The following is a 22726-nucleotide window of genomic DNA, read 5'->3' as shown; positions in this document are numbered from 1 at the left end:
TTACTTTCAGAAATGTCCATGTTTCTCTTATTTTCAGTCATTTGCAAATGAAGCTGCAGCTGAAGAGCCCAGAGGATGTCTCATTGCTGGGAGTAAGCTTTGAAGATGTTTTTGGGAGCAAAAAGAGATTCAGACCCTAAGCCTAAATCTCAGAAGCTGTTTTGAAGTACTAAGGAGCCATCCAGATTCATCTGCAGTGAAGGGGAGGGAGTTTGAACCAAAACTTATCCAAGCTCTTAAAAGGATTAAAACCCACTCCTACTTAACACCCTGCCACTGGCCATCCTGCTGATTTTATTCTAAACCCAAAAGAAATTATTCATGTTCATGCCCCAGGGGAAATAAAACCAGTTCTCCCTGAAAATATGCCTGGATTTTCCTGATGGGCTGTGACCAGATTTTCGGTAGTGGGAGGCTTCAAGAGTAGCTGCTGTGAGAAGCTACCAGAAGATTTTCCAATGTCCAGCAGAGCCAATGCCAGACGGCTCCAGGATGGACTCTCTGCTGGCCAAAGCTGAGCCATTCAGAAAGGAAAGTAACATATCTGTGATAACATATTTGAGAAGGAAAAAAAGTTATTGTGCAGATGTAATTGCAGCCAGAGATGAGCAAGGTGAGAACATGTGAGAGAAACAGCCCTGCAGACAGCCAGGAGGAGGAGCAGGAGCTGCTCCAGGCACCAGAGCTGAGATTCCCCTGCAGCCCCTGGTGCAGCCCCTGGGGAGGCAGCTGTGCCCCTGCAGCCCATGGAGGACCACAGGGATGCAGAGATCCACCTGTAGCCCTTGGAGGAGACCTAGGCTGAAACGGGGATGCCTGAAAAGGAGCTGTGACCCTGTGGGATACCTGTGACCTGTGGGCAGGGACCTATGGAGCCATGGAGAGAGGAGTCACCCTGGAGCAGTGTCCTGGCACAGCTTGTGACCAGGCGGGGAACCCGTGCTGAAGCAGCTTGTCTCTGAAGGACTGCACCCAGTGGAAGAGTGACCCACACTGCAGCAGTTTGTGAAGAGCTGCAGCCCATGGGCAGATTCACACTGGAGAAGTTTGTGGAGGATTGACTCCTGTGGGGAGGCCCCATGCTGGAGCAGGGACAGAAACAACCTGTGATGAAATGACCATAACACCCATTCCCATCTCCCTGTGCCACTGAGGGGGAGGAGATAGAACTTGGGATGGAGGTAGGGGGGAGGGTAAGGTGTTTCTAAGATTTATTTTAATTCTCTTTATCTTGCTCTGATTTTGTTAGCAGTGAATTCAGTTAATATCTCCAAATTTGAGTCTGTTTTGCCTAGGATGGTATGTGGTGAGTGATGTCTCCCAGTACTTCCACGGGCACAACAGGGCTGCAGTGACTCCTCAGTGCTGGGCTTGTCCTTCCCAACCCATCCTCACTGCCCAGGCTGGACACGGAGCCAGGGGACTGCACAGTGCAGGTTTACAAGTCAGGGTGTGAAACTTGAAACAAAACATCACCAAACTCCAGCAGTGTTGGCATCCCCTGTGCTCTACTGAACATATTAACAAGCAGCAGCACAGTAAATTCCAAGATGCAGTGGAGTAATTAAAACAATAAAATCTTTAAGATTGAGATTATGCCTTTTATTGTCCACCCACAAGGTGAACAGAAAAAGAGATCTTTATATCTGTATCAGCTCTTCAGAAGAGATTCCTGAAAACAGCCTAGGAAACAGCACCCTTTCCCAGCACAGAAACAAGAAGGGACAGAAAGGACAGAAAGTTCAGTTCTCTGCAAGGCTGTAATCCTGTCCTGCTCCTTCCCATCTTCTTATCTCGTGCCCTGGTTCCCCCAAAGCCTCTACAATAAACTTCCCACACTGGGACTCATTGGATTTGAGATGAGCAATCCTTGCATTTTGCACATGGCTGAATTTCAGTCCAGTGAGTAAAAAAAACCCCAACAGCTGAATTTGGGAAAAGGAACTTCCCATCTGTGTGTCAAGTATGGGAAGAGTCACAACTTCTGCCCCCAGCTCATATGGCTCTGCCCTGGATAGAGAGCCCAGAGCAGGGCTTTACTTTGCACAAAATGCTGATGCCAACAAATACCATCAGTAGTGGAAGTAGCTTTAACAAAACCCTGCTGCTAGCACAACCCTTCTGAACCCCAGCTGCCTTTTCTTTTTTTCTTTTTTTTTTTTTAATTGTTTTGAAAGTTAATTGTTGAGCTTCACAAAAAAAGTAAAAAATTAGAGTTAGGCAACCATGCCAAGGTTAAATTGGGTCAAATCCTGAAATCTTGACTTCAGGCCAGACTCTACAGTTCCCACTGATTTATACAGGAATGTTGCATGCACTGGAGAATTTCTCCCTGGTTTGCTCCAAGGGCTCTGCTGAGTTTGAATCTCTAGGTTTGACCCTGTAGAATGGCATCACAGAGTGCAGGCCAAGCCTGATTTGCCTCAGATTACAGTGGTTGTGTTATAATTTATGCCAGAGCAAAACTCCTGAGTATACACTGAATGTAGCTCCCTTAAATCAGAGCTAAATTTCTAGATACACCCTTACAGTCTGGGTGGGGATTTTCTGCATGTGGGATCTGTGGAACTAAATACCCCAAGCATGGAAACTGGATCATCCCTGCACAAGGCCTGGTGGAGCTGCCAGGGTTCAGTTGCAGCTCTCTGCTTGCTCAGAGGCATCTGGTTTGAGTGAAGCCTCTTAAACTCCCACCAGTGGGGACCCACACGGGCTCACAGCAGAGAGCTCAGAGCCCTGCTGGTCACTCCTGTCCCTGGCTGTCTTTGCTTCCATAACTCCTTGGCATTTTTAACATTTTGCTAGCAAAGGAGGAGAAACTGGGATTGGAGATGGCTCCACTGGTACCATGCTGTGTGTCCTTGTCACCAGGAGCATCCTCAGCTGGCCCATAAAGGAAAGACCCAGCTCCCTCAGGCTGCCCAGCACAGAAGCAGATATGAAATGAAAAGGTATTTCTGTGTGATTTCTGAGCATGCATTTTCTATACACACTCAGAGTGACTTTTTTCTCCTTCTTTTGAACAGCTGCAGCAGTCTGGATCAAGGCTTTATCACTGTCCACATACTTTTTTTTTTTTTGTTTGGTTGATTGCTTGTCAATTTAACTCCTTCCTATTAGATCTTTACTGAGGAATTTCTCCCATTGTTTTTGAGGGCAACTCACATCCCTTGGTAGCTGCAAACATATGTAATAAAAATGCATTATCCAGTCCATTGGTGGTTTATCCCGTTGGGTGTTTAATGTGATGATCACTGGAAGAATTCACAGTGCTGAACTGTACATTTTCTATGTTTGGCCTGTGGTGAGACTAAATAATCCTGTCTGTTACAAAGTCACTCATGCTAGTTGTTTCCAAATGAATCAATAACCCTTTTAAAGCCACAGCTCTGAGACCATCTACTGCTGTGATCCATCCACCTCTGGCTTTTGAACTGCCTACAGTCATACCCAGCATCTGTTACTCCATGCAAGTCATCCCATTGACTCCAAGTGGAGCTGGGGGCGTTCAGGGCTTTGTGTTTAAGCGGCAAACCATGGACACGCTGCCACTCCTCTGGTGCTGGGAGTCCATTGCAGCTGGCATGCTTTCCAAAATGATTCATCCTGACCTTTGCTTGAGACATACAATAGCTTCCTAGCAAAGATGAACCAGATTTCTGGAAGAAACACTCTAAAACCATAGTGGAAATTTTCTAGAAGTAATTAAATGCAATCATTTGTAATGGTCAAAAGATCTGGACACCTGTTTGCTGGAAAAGCAGTGAGGAGGGAGGGGGCAGCTGGACCATCACTCAGCTGTTCCAGTGCCCAGGAAAGATTAGCACCTGGGTAAAGGGCAGGTGGCAGGTGCTGAAGACAGCAAGACTGAGGTCAAAGTGATGGGAAGAAGAGACATAAATATTGTATTGCTTCTCCAGAGGCCTCTACCCAGCACAGAATAATGCAATGATTTGTATTGGTAGGGACCTTAAGTGTCCTTTTGTTCCAACCGCCCCCCCCCCCCAACAAGGTCTACCTTCCTTCTAGTCTTCCACTAGAGCAGGTTGCTCAAAGCCCCATCCAGTCTGGCCCTGACCACTGCCAGGGATGGGGCATCCACAGTTTCTCTGAGCAACCTGTTCCTGTACCTCTCAAGCTTCACAGTAATGGTTTTCTCCCTAATATCTAATCTAAATCTACCTTTCTTCAGTTTAGAACCATTCCCCCCCTATCCTATCACTACACTCCACAACAGAGTCCCTTCTCAATGTTTCCTGCAAGGCCCCTTTAGGCAGAGGAAGATGCTGCAAGGTTTCTTCAGAACCCTCTCTTCTCCAAGCTGAACAGCCCTAGCTCTCCCAGCCTGGAGAAGGCTCCAGCCCTCTGGTCATTTTCAGGACCATCTCTGGAATTGCTCAGCAGGTCCATGCTCTTCTTATATTGGGGGCTCCAAAGCTGAATAAGGTATTTCAGGTGGGGCAGAGGGGAATGCATGTGGCTCTGATCAATCTCACTCTGCCTTCTTGCTGTGGAGACTCTCAGCTGCTTGGGATATGTGTGCTGGAAGCCCCCAGCAGCTCCTTCAGCTCTGAGACTGCAGGTGCTGAAGGCAGGCACTGAGCTACACTGACAAACCCAGCCTGTGGAGGTTCCAATGAACCCCTGACAATGAGGTGGGAGCCCTGGTTGGCATCAAACCCCTTTCCACGTGTCACAGGTGCAGGGATCCTGCCCAGGGAGGATGTCAGCTATAATAAGCAATCTCTTCTCTCAGCACACAGCCTGAGCTCGCTGCACCACTCTGCCTGTCGCTGGGTGAGGCCCTTTCCTCTCAGGCTCTGACTCATGCCCACATGCGTGAGCAGGATGTGCATCACGGGCCAGCCCCGGGTCAGCAGCTCAGCCCATGGCGCCCTGCCAGCACCCAGAGCCGTGCCCAGGGCTGGGACAAGCTGCATGCCACTGCAGCATCTTCTCTCCAGCACACCTGGACATCCCAGCATGGACCAGCTCCTGCCAATGCCTAATGCTGGCCATTCTGTCTGTCTGCAGGCAGCAAGGCTTGCCTGAGGAGTCTGCAGGCTGGGGGTACCTCCTATCTGGGGTCCAGGCCCCATCCTGACACAACAAAAGCACTCTCCCTGCAAAGCTCCTTGCTGGAGATTGCTCAGGGCTTTGGCTGGACACATGCAGAGCCTGGGCCACAGCACAGCATGTAAAGATGCTCCTTCTGTGCTCAAAACACAAATCCTGCTTTTCCCCATGTGCCCAGAAAGAAAGAAGAAGAGGAGATTGAGAAAAATGTTACTAAGTCAGGAAATCATTCTGGAGGAGGGGCAGCAGTTCCTCTAACCTTGCACATGGGGAAAGAAAACTATTTGCTGACTTTGCCTTATTTTTTAATTTATTGTTTTGCCAGCTGCTCAGATGAAAGGACAAAACTGCCTGCTGTAATGAGGCAGCCAGTCAAGCATGTCTTTGCAGCATGAAGCATCTGGCTGGGACACTAGTAATGAGCAGGGGATAGTCCAAAGGGTTCATGGGACACATCCTTTCACATCTCTCTATGCAACAGAGAAACTGGCCATTTGCTTGTTCTTGCTCGCATGAAAATCCAAAATCTCCCAGAGATCATTGCCTTCAGCAGACAGAGCCCTTACATATCAAGTATCACAAGACCCATGATAAAAAATCCCATGAGTTGACTGATTAAGCCTTTCTGCCCACTGGGCTCAAGTCCTCACCCCTCTGGGGGCTGTGGCTGCCTCAGAAGGCTCCTGACCTGCACAGAGCCCAGTGTCACCTCCAGTGCCCTTGGGGAGTGAGGGCAGCAAAAAGATTCTCCAAAACTGGGCCAGTGGCTCCTCTTTAGTCATTCTTGTTGTATTGCTGTTGTTTGAAACATATTCCCCTCCCAAGCAAGGTAATTTATTGGAGCAGTGCCAAGATCTGCTGTGGAATTTATTGCTGCAGGATTTTGAGACCTCGAGGTACAGATAGAGTCAAAGCAAGGGCCAAGCAAGGCTTCCAGTGACAGGTCCTTGGAGGATGCTTAAATACCAAGGTGGGTATCAGTAGGCCACAGTGTCGTGGAATCATGCAATGCTTTGGGTTGGAAGGGACCTTAAAGACCACCTAGCTCCAAATCCCCCACTGTGGGCAGGCACACCTTCACTAGACATGTGGCTCAAAGCCTAACCCAGCCTGGCCTTGAACACTGCCAGGGTTGGGGAATCCTCAGCCTCTCTGGACAGCCTGTTCCAGTGTCTCACTACACTCACAGTGAAGAATTTCTTCCCAACCTAAACCAGCCCTCTTTCAGTTTAAAACTCTTACTGCTTGTCCTATCACTGCAGTCCCTGATAACGAGTCCCTCTCCATCTTTCCTGTAGGTTCCCTTTAGGCGCTGTGTCCCTGTGCTGCAGGGAAACACCTCAGGAGGAGCCTGCTGGGCACCAGCCACACTCCTGCACACCTGTAGGCATCAGGCAAGGGCACCTGCTTCTCCTGGGGCCAGAGGGACCTGACAGCATCCCCAGATCCAGCATCTGCCTTCCCCCACACCCAGGAGCTTGGGCACAGGCAGGAGGGTGGGGAGAAGCACAGCTCCCCACCACACTTGTCAGCAGCAACTTCATAAATGCACCCGGTGGGTTCTGCACTTTCACCTGATGTTTGAGGGTTATTTCCCCCCTGTTTAGCAACAGAGGCTGCTGGCTCAACTTTGTGAGCCCAACTCTGCTGCCATTGGTCACTGGGGAAAACACTCACACCATGCATCCCACTGCCCATCTGCAAAGTCATTCTCACTGCATATGCAAGTCTTGCCCCAAATTATGTGGGTATTCTGTCTCCAGTTGTTAGAGCAGCAAAGGAAACTTGTGGTATTTGAGCCTCAGTGAGGCTATGAATCTGACAAGTTGAGACTTGACAGGGATGTTATCACAGGGCCCAACAATGGCTTTACACTCAATTACATTTATGGTTTCTTCAATTCATCTAAATGTTTATGGCTTTTTCACTACCAGGAAGTTAGGGAAAAAATTTTTTAAAAATCACGAAAAGGAAAATAAATTTCTGTAATGAACAGAAATTTGCTGGTGCAAGGCTCTGAGACAGGAAAGAAACTGAGCAACTATCTTGGGTGGTGGGGAAGAGTCATTTTCTGTGGTGACCAGAGCTATATTTGATTTCTTAGGCAATGTCAGCTTTTGCATGCTACATTCTTTGGCTAATTGCCAGCACGATGTGTAATACTTTAGCCACACTGTTGTTACTTAATCCTTTCCTAATCTGCAATTTGCGCAACAGGAGTAAAATCTAAGCAAAGCCACTGAGAACATCTCCACTAATAATTTATCAAACTCAACTTTTGTTGTTGGCAGGAGACGGCAGTTGATGGAGGTGAATGTTTTCCCACAACAGCGCCGTATCATAAACACAGGGCAGCTGATTCACGCCACACTTATTTTCTGTCATCCACCCTTGGTGTCACCCTGATATTTCTTCGAATGATAAGCCTGTGTGTGTGTGCTCACAACACACCACCGAGGCCCCAGTTTCATCTCTTTGTGCAAATTACACATTAATTAACCATTAATAACAGTGGGAGTTGCAGGCAGAAATCCACACCCGCCGCGATGAGACCGTGCCCTTGGTGAGCCAGTGCCTTGTTAATCACCTGCACCTCAGCTGGAGCTCTGCACAGCCCTGCCAGACAAACACCCCACAGAGGGAAGCGCTCACCAGCCCTAATCCTGCCTTAAAGAAAAGCCTTACCTCTTGCTCTATGAATTTTATTTATTTTGGTCCTCTGGGCAGTACTTGCTGTTGTTAGAAACATGATTGCTTCATACAGTTATGTTAATGTTTGCATTTGACAGAATGTAATTGATACTTCGGCTGCTCCAGTTTCAAAGCCAAATTAGGAAATGAAGTGCTGCACATTAGCTTGTTTAGCTGGTTAAATACTGTAAATAAATACATGCAGGGCAATGAAAACTAATGAGTTTTCTTTAAGGCATTTTCTAAATAGCTGGCTTCACAAAAAGAAGAAAAAGATGCTGCTGTGAACTCATATCCTGAAGGATTTCTCATTTTGCTGCAACAAAAGTTGATCCTGTCTGAAATCTGAACGCTGGATTTCACTTAGAGAAAAGGATTTTGCAAGTTATGGAGGAATCATGGCAAGAACTGTTGCAAATTTCATGGTACTTTTATCAACAATACTTCTGTGACATTGCATTTTACAAAGCCATTTTTTGCAAGGGATTAATTCAGACCGTGGTTATATGTCAAGTTATTCTTCTCAATGCTCACTAGAAAAACATCTTTGTAAGAAGTATTTGTGCTGCTAAATCTGTGCACTGCCATAAGGCTGAATGTTAGGCTTTTTTCCCTGACAGAATGCAGCAGCATGAGAAAAATAGGGAAAAAATTTTGGTTTTCTATAAAGAGATAATCTATTGAGAATTGCTTGACAGAGTGCACTCAGCACTGCTGGAAATATAAGTGTTTCTCAAGTTATCTGTCCTGCCCTCAGTGCATTAAAGGAGAGCTAGAGGAGAGTATTGCACTGGCGCTGTGATCCAGCCAAGGGCAATGAATTTTCCTCTTGTACATCTACAAAATAACCCTGTTCTTTCACCCCTTTGCTTTCATAAATACTACATTGATGCCAAAGTGCCTTGGCCTAACTTGAAGGTGTTCTACTAAAACCAGGGAACTGTTTAGTATAGGTAGAACTGAACCTTTACCAGTCCTTTTTGACTGCAAATAACCTCAGCAGTATCACCTCCTTGGCAGAGATGTTGACCTTAAACCTGAGCTTGCTGAGCTGGTTGTTTTACCTGGCACTTTCAGAGGAAGCTGGTTTACAAATTCTGCTGTGCTACTTCAAAAGAAAATTATTGAACTGGTGCCTAAAATGCAGCTGAAGTACTGAGAGTTGATAAAAATACATACTTAGGATGTAAGATCCATCCTGACTGGGAGGTGGTTCAATGCCAGCTTAGGATGGAGACCAGGATGTTGTGAAAAACCTCAACTTTTCCTGTGTTTTTAGCAACAACAGAGAACTGAAGTCTCACAGCACTTTTCAGAGAGGGCAATTTCAAGGTGAAAATGGTGACCAGGTCTGCAAAATACCTAAGAGATTCATGTGGTCCTCAGCCAAAAGGACCATTTAAAAATAGACAAACTATGACTCTCTCAAAAAGAAATGTGTGCATTGCATAAATCAAAGTTCTCACACCCACCATCAAAAGTTTAATCACTTAATATGCTGGTTCTTTCAACACGTTCTGAAACTTTGTATACAATAATACAAACGATGGGGTAACGAAGCAATAGCAATTTATTCTGCTGTACAAACGGATATTGCATTATAATCCCTAAAGCAATACAGAGGCTGTTTGCAGATGTTACTACAATTTGGCATTTATTTTAATTGCTCTGAAGCACAGCTCATGTGAAACAAAGTCACGGGATGACCTACACATTCACCTACTGAGGGTGACTTAACTGCAAGGGGGAGAAAAAGGTTTTTTTGAAAGTTTTTGAGGTTTCACTTAAATACAAACCTCCTGCAGCTGTTTTGAAAGGATGCATCAGGGCTCCTGTCCAAGCCTGAAAGCATGGTAGGGCAGGGGGTAATTTAATCAGCCAGGCTATGCAGTGTGCATATTTTTACAAGTCTTGCAAGAATGACATCAGTAAAGTAACTTGAGATATTTTGGTGTCTGACATTCACTCAGCAAGTGCTAAGAAAATATGCTTACTGCACAGATCACTGGCTTCACAGAGTGGGAGTCAAGGTAACTCATGAGAGTCAGCGCACTTTGCTTTATCACTGACCAGGTCCCTTTTCCCTCCTTTTCACTTTCCACTCCCCTTCTAAAAGTAAAAGCTGCTTTTAAAGTTGCTCCTGCTCAAGGAGCTGCCTAGAAGCAGTTGCTCCACTAAACAGATTTCAAGCAAAAGGACAAAGTTAAACATGAGGCAAAGTATAAATAAAAATCAAGACTCTCTTCCTCCTCCTTTCCACTTGTGAGCGATGATCTCACCGCTCCGGGTGGATTGCAAGGGTGGCTTGATCTCTTTCAGGAAAGCACATTCTCTAACCTTGATACTGCAGCTATTTATACTTCTCTCTTCTCACCACAAAGAAAAGCAGCTCTAATAATCCTTCCCTTGGTTTTAATGAGAGCACCGTGCTGCCTCCCAGCAGCAGGGTCAAGCCTCTGCCCACGAGCTGTAGCTCCCTGTAACACCAATGCTCTTGGTTACTGCCTCTCCTTCTGGTTGCTCACTTTTAGACATCTGAGATCGGATTTTCCACTGGCTGAAGCATCACATTGCCAGGCACACAGGTGCAGGATGACAGCCCTGCTGTGCCACAGCATCTTCTGCTCACAGGGCACAGAGGGAAACAAATGCATGGGCTGAAAGGCAAGAGGGTTTCTAAAATTCGGAGGCAGAGCTCTAACTCCTATCTCCCTTGTTTATCAGAGGAGTAGGATAATCCATTTCACATAACCATGGGGACATCCCAAGCCCTTTCCACCTCACAAGAGGCAGGATCCATCCCCTGTCCCCCCTCTCCCTGGGGATTCAATTCCAGGCTGAGTTCAGGGAGCTCAGGCTAAGGCATGATGGAATGCATATACAGACCATAGAGGAGCTGATAGTCTCTTAGGCCAAACCCCATTTTCTCAGATTAAACCAGACACACTGAGCTGCATTCCTCTTGAGACACCACAAGAATTGGGGACAACCATTATGAAACCAAGTTTATTAAAACTTTCTACAAGTCAGACCTTATCATCCAGGTTTCCACAGACATATACATATGTACAAATTGGACATAGTGTTTTTAGCTTTTCTGGCAGAATTTTCTACCAATATATACAAATGTACTGTTTTTCATAGAAGGGTTAAACTGTATCACAGATACAAATGTCAAGCAATCATGAGAGGTTTAGTGCAACGGAGAGCTGGAGCGCTCTGCTCTTAATGCTCATGATTCTGTCAAGTTAGTATTGCCAACAATAATTCACATTGAACTGCTCTTCGACACCTCTTATTAAGACAAAGTACAACAAAACAAGAAAACAAAACCCCAAACAGTAAGGTATGTACAAAGTACACAGTCCATGAGGTATACATGGTATTCTTGCAACGCGTGGTGGGACTGCAGCTTGCCAGGGTTAACCCTTAAAATGACTTCACTCGAACTGGGTGGTGTTGGGAACGTGCATCACCCACCTCACGGCCATTTTAGAAGCCACACTCTTGCCTAAGGTGAATGGACATCTCTGCATAAACCACTGGACACATGTGAAACTAAGCAGAAATCTTAGGCAGGACTAAGGTTTACTTACCCCCAACCCAGGAAGCTAATGATTCAGATATATTCATTATTCACACATATTGGAAAGACTATGAATAATCATGCAAAATAAAAACAAAACAAAATTTTAAAAATTAAAAAAAAAAAAAGGCGGGGGAAGCTGGAGGCAAACAGCATACCTGAATAATCAACTAAGGGTGTACAGAGATTTTGCTCTTAAGACTAACTTTTTGTGGGGGTGGAGGGGGAAAGAGGAGGTGATGTGTTATTTTCAAGAGTTAAGCCGGTTGAAAAACATGGCCATGTTTACAGGTACTGTACAAGACACCCCTTATCCTTTCCAGGGGAAGGTGCCCCAGCCGATAGTGTTACGGTTTGGTAAACGGATACGTTTTGGCACTCGGGAGTTAACGAGACCTGCTACTTGACAAGCTCGCTGAGGGCATTAAGTTATATAGGCTACACTGTGGTAACACGAGGCTCAAGTCTATTTAAAATGCTTTCCTGGACAGCAAATGGAATCAGAAGGGATCCAGCTGGGAGATCCACTGGTTTCTGCTTCAGAAAGAGCCACAGCAGTGATTTGTCTTACGGGTGGATCTAGGAGCTTCACGCCTCTGAAAGCAGGATCAGCTGGAGGAGCAGCACAAGCAGAGAGCTGGCCGTGGTGGGTGAAGACCTCCTTCCCTCATTAATGTGTGCTTACAGTCAGAGAGCTGCTTGGTGAGCTGGCTGCTGGGGCACGCCGAGGCGATTCCCCTTTTAACCATTTCTGTCACATTTGTTCAGGCAGAGGTGCGCCATGTGCCCCTCTGCCCCTGCACATCCTGGCCAGGGCTCCACACCTCTGCAGCCGCTGCAGGAAAGCAGAAGGAGCTGCCTTTCCATCCCACACCTTGCCAGACGTAAGACTCTGCAGCCAAGATGTGACCAGTTACAGCGGAGGAGGATGCAGGAGGCAGAAGAGCCAGACAGTTCTCACAAGGCTGCACAAGTCCTCCGGGGCTGGTGGGACCAACCAGCAGAGCAAGAGGATGGAACTCTGAGTACACTTAGGGAGTGGAGACCTCCAGGGTGGCATTCATTTAGACAAGGTCACTTTTCTGACCATACTGGCACTTTAAGATGCAGTTGAGTTTGCAGAACTGGGAAAATGAAACCCTACAAAGATGCCGGAGGTAAGAACCGACGAGGTTTTTGAGATTTCGGGGTTAGCAGAAGAAGGAACTGATATCATCACTGTCTCCATGATATTCTGGGACAATCTGATCTGAAGCTCCCGTCTCCTGGTCTGTATATCCAGGCTCCATGACTGCCTCAAACCAAGGGTGAAGCAAGATCTCTGGAGCAGTGAGTCTTTCGGAAGGCTCCCGCCGCAGGAGGCTGCGGATGAGGCAGCGGGCTTTGGGGGAGACGTGGTCAGGAATACAGAACTGTCCACGCCGGATTTTGGAAAACAGAGTGCTAGGGTCCGAGTCATGGAAGGGATAGCGTCCCACCAGCAGGGTATAAAGCATCACTCCCAAACTCCACACATCGGCCGATTTTCCAGAGTAAGTCCCCGTCGTGTTTAGGATCTCAGGGCTGACGTATGCCGGGCAGCCGTGCTTGTCTGAGAGTGCATCGTCTTCACCCTTGATGATGTGTGTGTCTTCCAGGCTCTCCAGACGCAGCTGAGTCCTAGGGAGGGCAGGAGAGGAAGCCACAGGTGAGAAATAGCAACAGCAGTCATGAGCAAGCACAGCAAGCCCCTGCCATGGCCCCATTCTCTCTTGCATTGGCACTGGGAAAGGAAACACCTCAACTTGCAGCAGAGAAGTTGCCCAGACGCCCAAGAATGTGTAATGGAAGTGCTGCTGTGTGCATTGGGCCAGCATTCAGTGACACTCATGTTTTTTTTATTAACTGGAGATTTTAACAACACAGAGGACTCTTGAGGAACATCGAGTCTCCGCTACCCACGCAGGTTGCAGTGCCACTGCAGGGGGTTAATTGGTGACATGGCACTTTGCAGCCACTGTGTGCCGTTCAGGCTTTGAGCAAACAGCATCCAGCTGTGCGATTCCACAAACCACAAAGCCCAGCTCCCCTCTGCACTGGTGAGGATCATTGCCTTCCCTAAGCTTTTTTTTTTTTTTTTTCATTTTAGTTTGTAATTTATTCTTTTTATTTTTGGAGCGTATCACCACACTCACCATCTCCAGGTGGAGATGGGTCCACCCCAACCTCCTATTTCGGAGGGTAAGGGGAGCTCCCCGTCGGCAGGGAAGCCACCAGGCAGCCCTGGAAGGGCTCTGCACTGCCTGGCAGCCTGCTGGGGTGTAGATATGTTGGCTTCAGCCTGTCCTCAGCCTGACCTCGGCAAATACCCATTGGTTCTGCAAACGGAAAATATGACTCAACGAGAACCGTGGGCCCGGGATTGGCTGCGGGAGCCCTGAAACTGCACCTGTGCAGAGCCCGCGTCGCCTGCCATTGCTTAACCCTCTTCTTGCCAAATGTGATGCACATGACATCGCCTGTGCAACACGTTATTTCCAAATGAGCGAGACTGTAAGCAACGTAACATTTCAACAAATGTTTCATCTTCTTATGGGAGGGAAAAGCTGCAATAGTTTCCTTCAAAGGAATAGCTTTCTTTACGTGTCAACATATGGCTGTTTCAGAGGGGCAGTGCTGGTTAATTTTCTTATCACATTTGTAAAAGATATCCTGAAGAATCATTTGCCCAGTTTAACATAACAAAATCCCTTTTCTTTCGTATCAGTAGTATCACCGTACATTTTTATGATATTAAGCACAACTCCATTACAGCTTTTACTTGGTTTTTTAACATTCCTTGGGATAAGCAGCTAGTCCAGAGTCAGTTTTGCTGTATTTCTGACTCTGCCACGTGTGGTGAAGCACTGCAAGAGCAGCAAACACTCCAGGGGAATACTGAATTATTTCCCTAATCTAAATTTAACAACTAGATTCTATGATCTCCTCTATGAACCTCGGCTTTAGGCTAAGTTTTACTAAAGTGATTTTCTTTGATGCAGGATTCCCAAAGCATTATATAACCATGTCCCACCTTCCCTCCTGTGTGTGCCCACGATCCACCGGCACGGGGGGCATGGGAAGCACGGCAGCGGAGGGGAGATAAAAGCCTCGAAAGGTTCAGCAGCATCACTCTCATCAGCAGAGTGGTTCAGCAAGGAGACCCTGCCCAAGTGCTGGGGCTCCAGCGTCGGTCACAAGGCAGCTCTCCCGAGGAGGGACCAGAGCTCCAGCTCCTCACATCTCCTGCTCCCCCAGCTGGGCTGCTTCCTCCCGCCAGTACAACACCTCAGCCTCCCCCCTCTCCCTCTCTGCCTTTTATTCATTTGACACTGAATGAGTGGCACACATGACATCTTCTGGCGCTAACGAGCATCTGAACTATCATCCCTTTGTCTGCCAGCGGGTTTCACTGAACTTCTGCTGAATGAGAGGAAGCTCCCGGCGAGCTTCCTCCCTTTCATCAGTCAAGATCTAAGAGGGAGCGCGCCCCGGTTAGATCCGTGACCTACTACACACACGTGATGAGGACCTACTCGGATTGCTCGCAGGTGATGCCCGGCTGACGGGGCTGTTTCCACTCCCTGGGACGCTTTTTGTGTCTCTGGATGTGGCATTCCTCCCTCCCCACTCACCCCAGGGCTGGCTGCTGACAGCCACTTACCTTTCTTCATTAGAGAAGACAAATTTCCTGAGCTTGAGGTCACCAAGTACGATGGCTGACTGGTGGCAGTGAGCTACAGCGGAGACAATCTGCTTGAACAGCCGGGCAGCCTCCTCTTCCCTCAGCCTCTTGCAGCTCCTCACGTAGGAGTGCATGTCCCCAAAGTCCTTTTCAAAGAACACATAGGCCTTGGTGTCCCCGAGAATGACTTCCACAACCCCGGTGATGTTTCTGTGTGACGGCAGCTGAATGTAAGGTCGGATCTTGTCCTGGTAGTGTTTGAGGGGGAACACCTGTATAGAGGAAATTAAACCCAAATTCATTCTCAAGGGCGTTGAAAGCTGCCGCTCGCGTAGCAACTCTCCCCAAACAATGACGAGAGAGCTGGAGGGGAGCCAGGGCTCGGCAAGACCGGCAGGAGCGGCTACCGAGACCTTTCCTGTTCGTTGTGCATTGAAAGGCTGAGGGGGAAACTAAAACAAACCACCATTCCCACAGCTTCTGGGGTGAAGGCGCTCCGAGGTAAGCCGGAGTCCCGGCTCACTGGCAGGGCGTGCAAACGCCGCCGGGGGCTGGCCGGGCGTTCCCGGCCGTGAAGCAGCGGGAGGATGTTCGGGCAGGGCTGTCCCCGGGCCGGCAGGACCCGCTCCCCACCCGCGCGGTCCCGCTCACCTTGCAGCGCAGCTCCCGGCCCGAGCTGACGCTCAGCGCCCGGGACACCTGCTCCCGCTCGGCCAGCGGCAGCAGCAGGTACGAGGCGATCAGGCTGGGACCCGCCGCGCCGCCGCCGCCGGCGGGAGAAGCGGGGGCACACGGCGAGCCGGGAGCGCTCAGGCAGTCCGGGGGGCCGCATTCGGCGAGCCGAGGGCACTTGGCGGCCGGCGCTTCCTCGGCGGGGCCGTCGTGCAGGGGCTGCAGGCGCTTGGCCGGGGCGCTGCGGCAGCGGGCGGCCGGCAGCAGGGACGCGGGGCGGCTCATGGGGGGAGCGGAGCGGGCGCGGAGCTACAGGCGGGCGCTGCGCGCTGGGCGCATCCCTTCGCTCTCCCCGCCGAAACCTCGGGCCGTGTCCACCATCTGCTGCCGAGTCCGCGCTAAAGTAGTTGGAGGCTTTTAAAAAAAATTAAAAAAAAAAAAGGTGATTCTCCTCCTCCTCCCGGCCCTGACGCACGGGGAAATGGGAGGAGGGAGGCTGGGACACGCCCGCTCCGCTCCGCCCGCTGCTCTCCGCGCCCCGGGCCCGCCGGGCGGGGCGGCCGCGGAGCCGCCGCGGGACTTGAAGGGGGCGGCGGGGAGCCCCCCTCCCCTTCGACCTTAAATAATTATGTCGAGAAAGCGAGGCCACCTTCCTTTCCAGGATCTTCTCGTCCATGCAATTGCAGGTTCCCAGCCCCAGTCCTTACTTTTCACTAATCACTAAACAACCATCCCTCACCCCAAGGTTTGCATCACAGCGCTGTTGTGTGAGCATAAGCGTTTATCATAAGCGTAGACGTAATGTGCACCATCAGAAATACTTGGCACTGGGTGTTTCCCATGTTAAAACTATATCTGCTGTCCGAAAAAGGAATAGCTCGGAGAGTCAGGCAGCCGCCAGCAGCTGCAGTGACCTGCGAGGAGCAGACTGAGAGGAGCTGTACACAGCTCAATAGCATGGCTTTAAAGGAGTAGTAAATGGACTTACAGCCCGGACTGGGAGTAAATGGAGAAGGAAAAAAAAAAAAAAAAAGGAGACAAAACCAGACAACAAATCATTTTCATCCCTGGGGAAAAAAAAAACAAACCCTGCTATAGTTTTGACAAGAATGCTTCAGAAGAAAAACTCTCCAGTTTTCTGGTTTTATATATGCAAATTTTCTGTAATTTAGTGCTGAAGCTCTGCTAATATTAACACAGGGACCCTGCGTTTTGTTATTCAGTAGGATCAACTCCTCCTCTGTTTTGGTTTCCCCAGCCCGGGTCAGTGCAAGAGGCAGAGAGGGCTGAGTGAGGATGGGACACCCAGCTCTGAAGCCTGTGATGCCACGTGTGCAGGTATTTGCTCAGATTCCTGATAGATAACTGCACAGCAAACCCATGCATGCCTTCAGCTACTTCTAGTGTATTTTAAGAAACACATGAAACTCTTGTGCGGGATGACTCATAGCATAGCAGTCCCATTAATGCATTTAAACATAAAACTCATATGCCATAAAGGGATATCCCAGGGCCTGCATTTCTTTCTTTCTTTTTTTTTTTCCCCAGAAATAAAATTCCATTAATGCCTGCAGATTGTTTTTGAGTGATTCACCACAACTCTCAAAGCACGCTATTTTATTTGGTTCCTCTTTATAGGTAAAAGACATGCAAGTATCTATCAGACCTTCTGTTTTACTTTCCCTTCCTGGAAGTTTAATGATTGGAATGCTGCTGCTGGGTGAATTTAGCTGGTAGGATGCCACATGTGTGAGCTGCTTCCTCCATCTGAGACAGCAGAAGGTGCAGGGTGGGGGGGAAGGGTATCAGTACCTTTGGGGACAGGGAAAGGGTGCAGACAAAAACAAATGGGTGCACACAAAACAGCAATGGACCTGCATAAAGTTCTCATGGGCATTAGTAGTGTGTGCCGGTGTCCCCTGTAGCTCTTTCAGAACTGAGATGCAGTGTGAGCAGGAATGAAGGTGTCAAGTGTTCCCACCCTCCCAAAGATCCGTCTCTCTCAGCTCCTGTGTCAGATCACTGTCCCTGCTGAGGAGAGGCTGTACCAAGGATCTGCTGCATACATTGTTGGAAGTTGGGTCCTTCACCTGCCCAGCCTCCCATCCATCTAGAACCTCGAGGTCCACACCATGGGGACACAGTGGCACCTGAGCACAGGGCTTGGCTCGAGCTACTGGCAGCCAAATGGGAGATGGTACCCACTGCTCCTGAGGAAGGGAAAAAAGCACCTCTTGTCATCCTGGCTCCCCCAAACCCACCTGGCATGTGAGGAGAGCAGAGTACACACAGCATTGTACCTCACAGTCCTGCCACATTCTCCTGGTGCCTGGGCAGCCTTTCCTCACAGGGATTCCAGCAATTTCATGCTCTGTATGTCCGTCCCTGCTAACTGGAGCCCTAAAACTGGGTGAGCAGTTCCCAAAGGCCAGGAAAAGATAACTCCTGGGGCATTCATCCCAGAAGCACTGGTGGGTGCCCTCTTCTAGCTGACTGTATATGCTGAACTACAGTTGACTGTCTACATGTGACTGAGACAAACCAAAGCTTAAATCTCCCAGGTCTATGAAAAATGAATGAAGTTCTTGACAGAAGGAAACCTTTGTTTCTTCTTTAAAATGCCTGGCATGCTTTCAGTACTCAAAGCCTTAATGCCGTGGCTTAACATATAGTAGCAATTATTACTCAAGTTAGTATTATGTTTTGGGTACAGAATATAGGAAAAGGTCCACATCCAGATTCCCCTCAATCCTCACCAAATTCATTCAAGATGCAGAGCAGAGAAGGGATTCCCACTTTGATTTTCTGGTTTTTCTAATTTTGGCTAATCCCCAAAATGCAAAAATTAAGAATTAAAAAAAAAAAAAAAAAAAAAAAAGGGATGCCAAGGATGTTGTCTGATGACCTACATGGCGTGTTCTTCATGTTCTTTTGGTCTTTCTCAAAGGGCTGAAACTTGTCCTCCTTGCCCATCTCTGCCAGTGCTTGCATGCAGCCCTGGTGTGGTTAGGAACAAGTGCTGAGAACAGGAGGAATTCCAGGAAGAGATTTGTGAAAAACTGTTGCAACATTTCAGTATTATAAGATTTTTGCAGAAAATGGAGCTACCACACTTGACACAGCAGCCTTGTGTTTGTTTTCATCACACCACTGGCTTTTAAGCATGCAGGCTTATCTCCTGCACTAGTCTCCTCCAGAAATCAAAACCTGTCTTTTGGGGTCTTCTTTCTATTCCCTACATAAGCCTTCATCATTCCATCTCCCCCTTCCCCAAAAAAGACTTTTCAGGCTCTGCCTGCTTAGCATGTGTGATGAATTCTGTCATGGCAATCCTCAGTTGTGCCTGTGGTGAATTTGAGCCTGAATGGCTTTACAGCCCTTCAAAATGAACCAGGGCAATGTTACACATCTCCAGTGGACAGCACTGAAAATCATTGGGGAGCACAGATCAGTGCACAATTACAGACCTAATGCTGGGATAAAACATTGACTCTGTGGATGAGTCCTGCTATCCAAGTGCCAGAAAAAATAAACTGCTGTGAGCCAGCAGAATACAAGGAACCAGCACTCAGGTGTTCCAAAGGGACTTGGTACCTGTGAGGTGGGCAGGGATGACCTTTGGAAGCAGAGTTCAGGAGGCATCATGCCTGGCAAAGGATAACAGTGTGCAAGTGTTGGCACCTTCCCAACACTCGCAAAGTCTGAGGAGCTCTCAATCAAAGGACATTGCAGAATCGTTACAAAAAGTAGATCCTGCCTTGGAAAAGGCCAGTCAAAGCAAGCAGGACTGCTAGCTGTCTCCTCACTTCTGGAGTCCCAGCTGCTAGGCAAGGATCTGGGACTGCAGCAGAAAAAAGAGCCTGTGGGATGTGTATCACAAAATGGGCGCATCCTAGCAGAGGGAAAGGTCTTACATAGCACAGATTTGCCAGGAATCTGACAAGGTGAATATTGCTCTTCATATATTTTTTCTCTTTTTTTAAACAGACAAGCAGCTTAGTGCATCTGTGAGATGAAGACTGAAGAATCCAGAATTCCTGGTGCTCAGGCATTGATCCTCCCATTTCTCTTATTTTATTTAAGGGAATTTTTGTTACATGGTTTTCAAGCATCTACCTGCCTTGCCCTCAGCCAGTGCTTACACTCACCTGAGCAGCTGCTTTTCCTTAGATGCTCACAAAATTATCACTGTTGCTCCAGTTCTCTGACCCTTTATAACTAGAGCAGCCAGAGGCAATGAGAATTGTGTAACCATCTCCCCACTTCCCAAGTGCTTGGGACAGGTCTGGTAACTTTGACAGTATGTCTCATGGGACACACTGAATAAATCTCTATTAGATTAGGGCACTTATAAATAAACTGGCTGCTTGCCACAGAAAAAAATGAAAAGTTCTTTACTTTAGTTCCCGGATGAGAAAGGCAAGGAACACAAATATTTTGGCTAATATTAAACTATTGGTAAACGATGAAAAATCAGTATCTTTATTTAAAAAGTTATCTCAAGCCATGTAATGAAAATTAAACTACTGCCAGATTGAAAGCCAACAATATAAAACCAGCATGTCATCTATAATCTAATGGTGTACAGAATTACCCTGCACAAATAGGGCTCAAAGAGTAGTCGTATGGCCAGGTGATAAAGAACTAAAAGTGATGTTTTTTATAGCAGAGCAGCATCTGTGATAACCCACAGCCATCCTCAGACACTGTGGAACTTGGCGGCAGATTCACCGCTGAGATATAAAACACATGACGAGCACGTAGTGACATCAAAAGCAGTGCAGTGTAATGGTGCTCAGATGTCTCCCCTCAAGCCCACACAAAAGCTGCTCTCAGGGCTGCTGTAGCTCAGAACTCTCAATGATTCCCTTTTGATAAGCCTGTTTTTAACAAATCCAAGGAGTCTTATGAGCAGCACCTCCTGACTTTGTTCCTTCGCTAACTGGAGAGCATGAAGGCTTCTTCTGTTGCCTGGAAGACGTGTGAAGGTTCAGGTTTTAGACCTCAAATCCTGTTTTTACCTCAGAAGTGGATTGCACAAGCGGACAGTGAATGAGTGTCTCCGTTTCCCTTGCGGTCAGAGAAGATCCTATTCATACTGAGTTTACAAGCAAACACTTCCTTTGGTAAGCTTCCCATGCAATTCAATTCATGTGCGTGCTTTCAGACTCTGTCTTTGGGTCTGGACTAACATCAGAACAAGCAAGAGAGGCAGGCTCTCTTCTCAGCCCACCACAGCCTTTTCTGCAGTGCTTTGAAATGATGAAACACACAGTGTTTTCTGCACACTGCTGCAGTCCTGTCAAGTCACTGTGATTATTCATGCATCAAGAGGCTAAGCACATACATGGGTATCTACTGGATGATGTACACCCATTCCAGAATTTTACTTGCTTAACAATCAATCTAATGTTTTTGCTCTTTATAGTTACTGGCTGGAAGCCTAGAATCTGCTGGCACCTACACACAGGATTCTCCTCTGAGCATTCTGTGACCACGTCAGGTGTTTGAAATATTATGTATTAACAATAAGTACTTTATGACCAGCAAATAAATTATTATTTATGGAAGACTTGGAATTTGCCATCAGTACCTGTAGTGAGGAGCCATCAGCTTAAGGCTTTGGCTGTAGTAACAGAAAGGAAGACCTGTCCTTGGGATATTCTTACATTTTCCATTCCAGGAAGCCTTTTTCTAAGTGCATCTTCTTCACTGTATAATAAAACACTATCCATTAGGCAAATGTTTAGTTAACAGACACAGCAGGATCCATACATGAAGATTTTTAGGGAAGGTGAGGATTAAGATTCACTCGAAATGGCAGTGAAACTTAATAAAGTTGCACAGTGAATTCTAAGCTAGTTCTGGCCACAATACTGGAGCTATTCTTGAGAAAAATGTCATGAGGTACTTGTGACCACAGGTAGGTAAGACCTTTGTCATCAGCCACTCATGAGGAAACATGAGTATCCAAGAGGACATTGTCTAAAATAAGGCAGTGTGTTGGCCTTGGCTGTTGAGTCATCAGTATCACTTCCTGCAGCCCCTGCTTTTGCTCCGGGTATTTCTCAAGGGAGCACTGACTTAGTCTTTTTGATTCTTCTGGAATGAATAAGATCACAGCTCCAGAGCAGTAATGATGAATATGTCCTTGATTCAGAGGTATGTGCACTCATTTTAGCACAAGTGTGCTAAATCTTCCATGAGATGCCTGCCTGATTAGTTTTTATCTTTATTCATCATGGCTTCACTGATTTGAAAACTTCAGACTCTCTAGTTGTAAAATGGAGAATTCACAGGAAGAATCTGTACAAGTGAGAGAGCAAGCTTAAGTGAGCAAGTGTTAATGGCTTGTGCCTCAGGGTACCACTGAAAGCTGTTGTATGTGGATCTCTCTTGCCCTTAATTCACTATTTGCCTAGACATTTCTTTAAACCTTCAAAATACTACGTGGAACTTCTCTAGCAGAGACAGATTCTCACCAGTTTTCAGTGACAGATCCTTCTCAGCTACCCTGAGGTTTGCTGCATTTGTAAAGCACACCTTATGGGAAAAAGAAAATAAAAAACAAACACCTGACCTCTGAATTTCTTTTTTAAAATATCATTGCAAAATTTCTGACGTCAGACAATGAGACACAAATTACCCTGTGAACTGTTAACATATGCCTGTTTACATATGATATCTTATAGCCAAAGCAGATTAAGATTTGAAGGTTTAACTGCTGTTGAGTTTCCACTATGTGAATCATACAGATCATACAGCTTATTCATCACAGGCACTTATTTTTATTCTTTAACTCTTTCAAGCTACTTCTTCCCAGAGTAGAGTTTAGGGGAAATGTGGGACATGTGGGAACAGAGAGATCACACCTGAACTTTGCAAATGAAGGAGCCAAGAGCTGCCATTAACTGCAGCCACTCCAGTGAATCAGTAGTGGTTTGTATCTTGCACCAGGTGAGCTGACAGGCACAGAAGCCTTCCCCAGCTGCCTAGTT

At 47.3% G+C, this 22726-nt stretch overlaps 1 protein-coding gene across 1 annotated transcript; it reads right to left on the bottom strand.

The window, feature by feature from the left end:
• Positions 1 to 12400: 12400 nt before the first annotated feature.
• On the bottom strand, positions 12401 to 16118 carry TRIB1 (tribbles pseudokinase 1). The gene is made up of 3 exons (XM_064706683.1): positions 15708 to 16118; positions 15036 to 15328; positions 12401 to 13012 (listed from the first exon to the last, which is right to left on the bottom strand). The coding sequence occupies exons 1-3, from the start codon at positions 16011 to 16013 to the stop codon at positions 12544 to 12546; spliced, it is 1068 nt and encodes a 355-aa protein (XP_064562753.1). The 5' UTR covers positions 16014 to 16118; the 3' UTR covers positions 12401 to 12543.
• Between the last annotated feature and the right edge of the window lie 6608 nt (positions 16119 to 22726).

Source organism: Zonotrichia leucophrys, chromosome 2, assembly GCF_028769735.1.
Source record: "Zonotrichia leucophrys gambelii isolate GWCS_2022_RI chromosome 2, RI_Zleu_2.0, whole genome shotgun sequence".
NCBI lineage: Eukaryota > Metazoa > Chordata > Aves > Passeriformes > Passerellidae > Zonotrichia > Zonotrichia leucophrys.
The sequence above is the reverse complement of the archived record's forward strand: the minus strand, read 5'-3'. Positions and strand labels throughout refer to the sequence as shown.

Bases quoted from the DNA above. Each gene is read 5' to 3' on its own strand.
- TRIB1 (XM_064706683.1), bottom strand. From the start codon at position 16,013: ATGAGCCGCCCCGCGTCCCTGCTGCCGGCCGCCCGCTGCCGCAGCGCC. The intron at 15,329-15,707 runs GTGAGCGGGACC...TCCTCTATACAG, and splicing joins GCCGGGAGCTGCGCTGCAAG to GTGTTCCCCCTCAAACACTA. The intron at 13,013-15,035 runs GTAAGTGGCTGT...TGCCCTCCCTAG, and splicing joins GTCTTCTCTAATGAAGAAAG to GACTCAGCTGCGTCTGGAGA.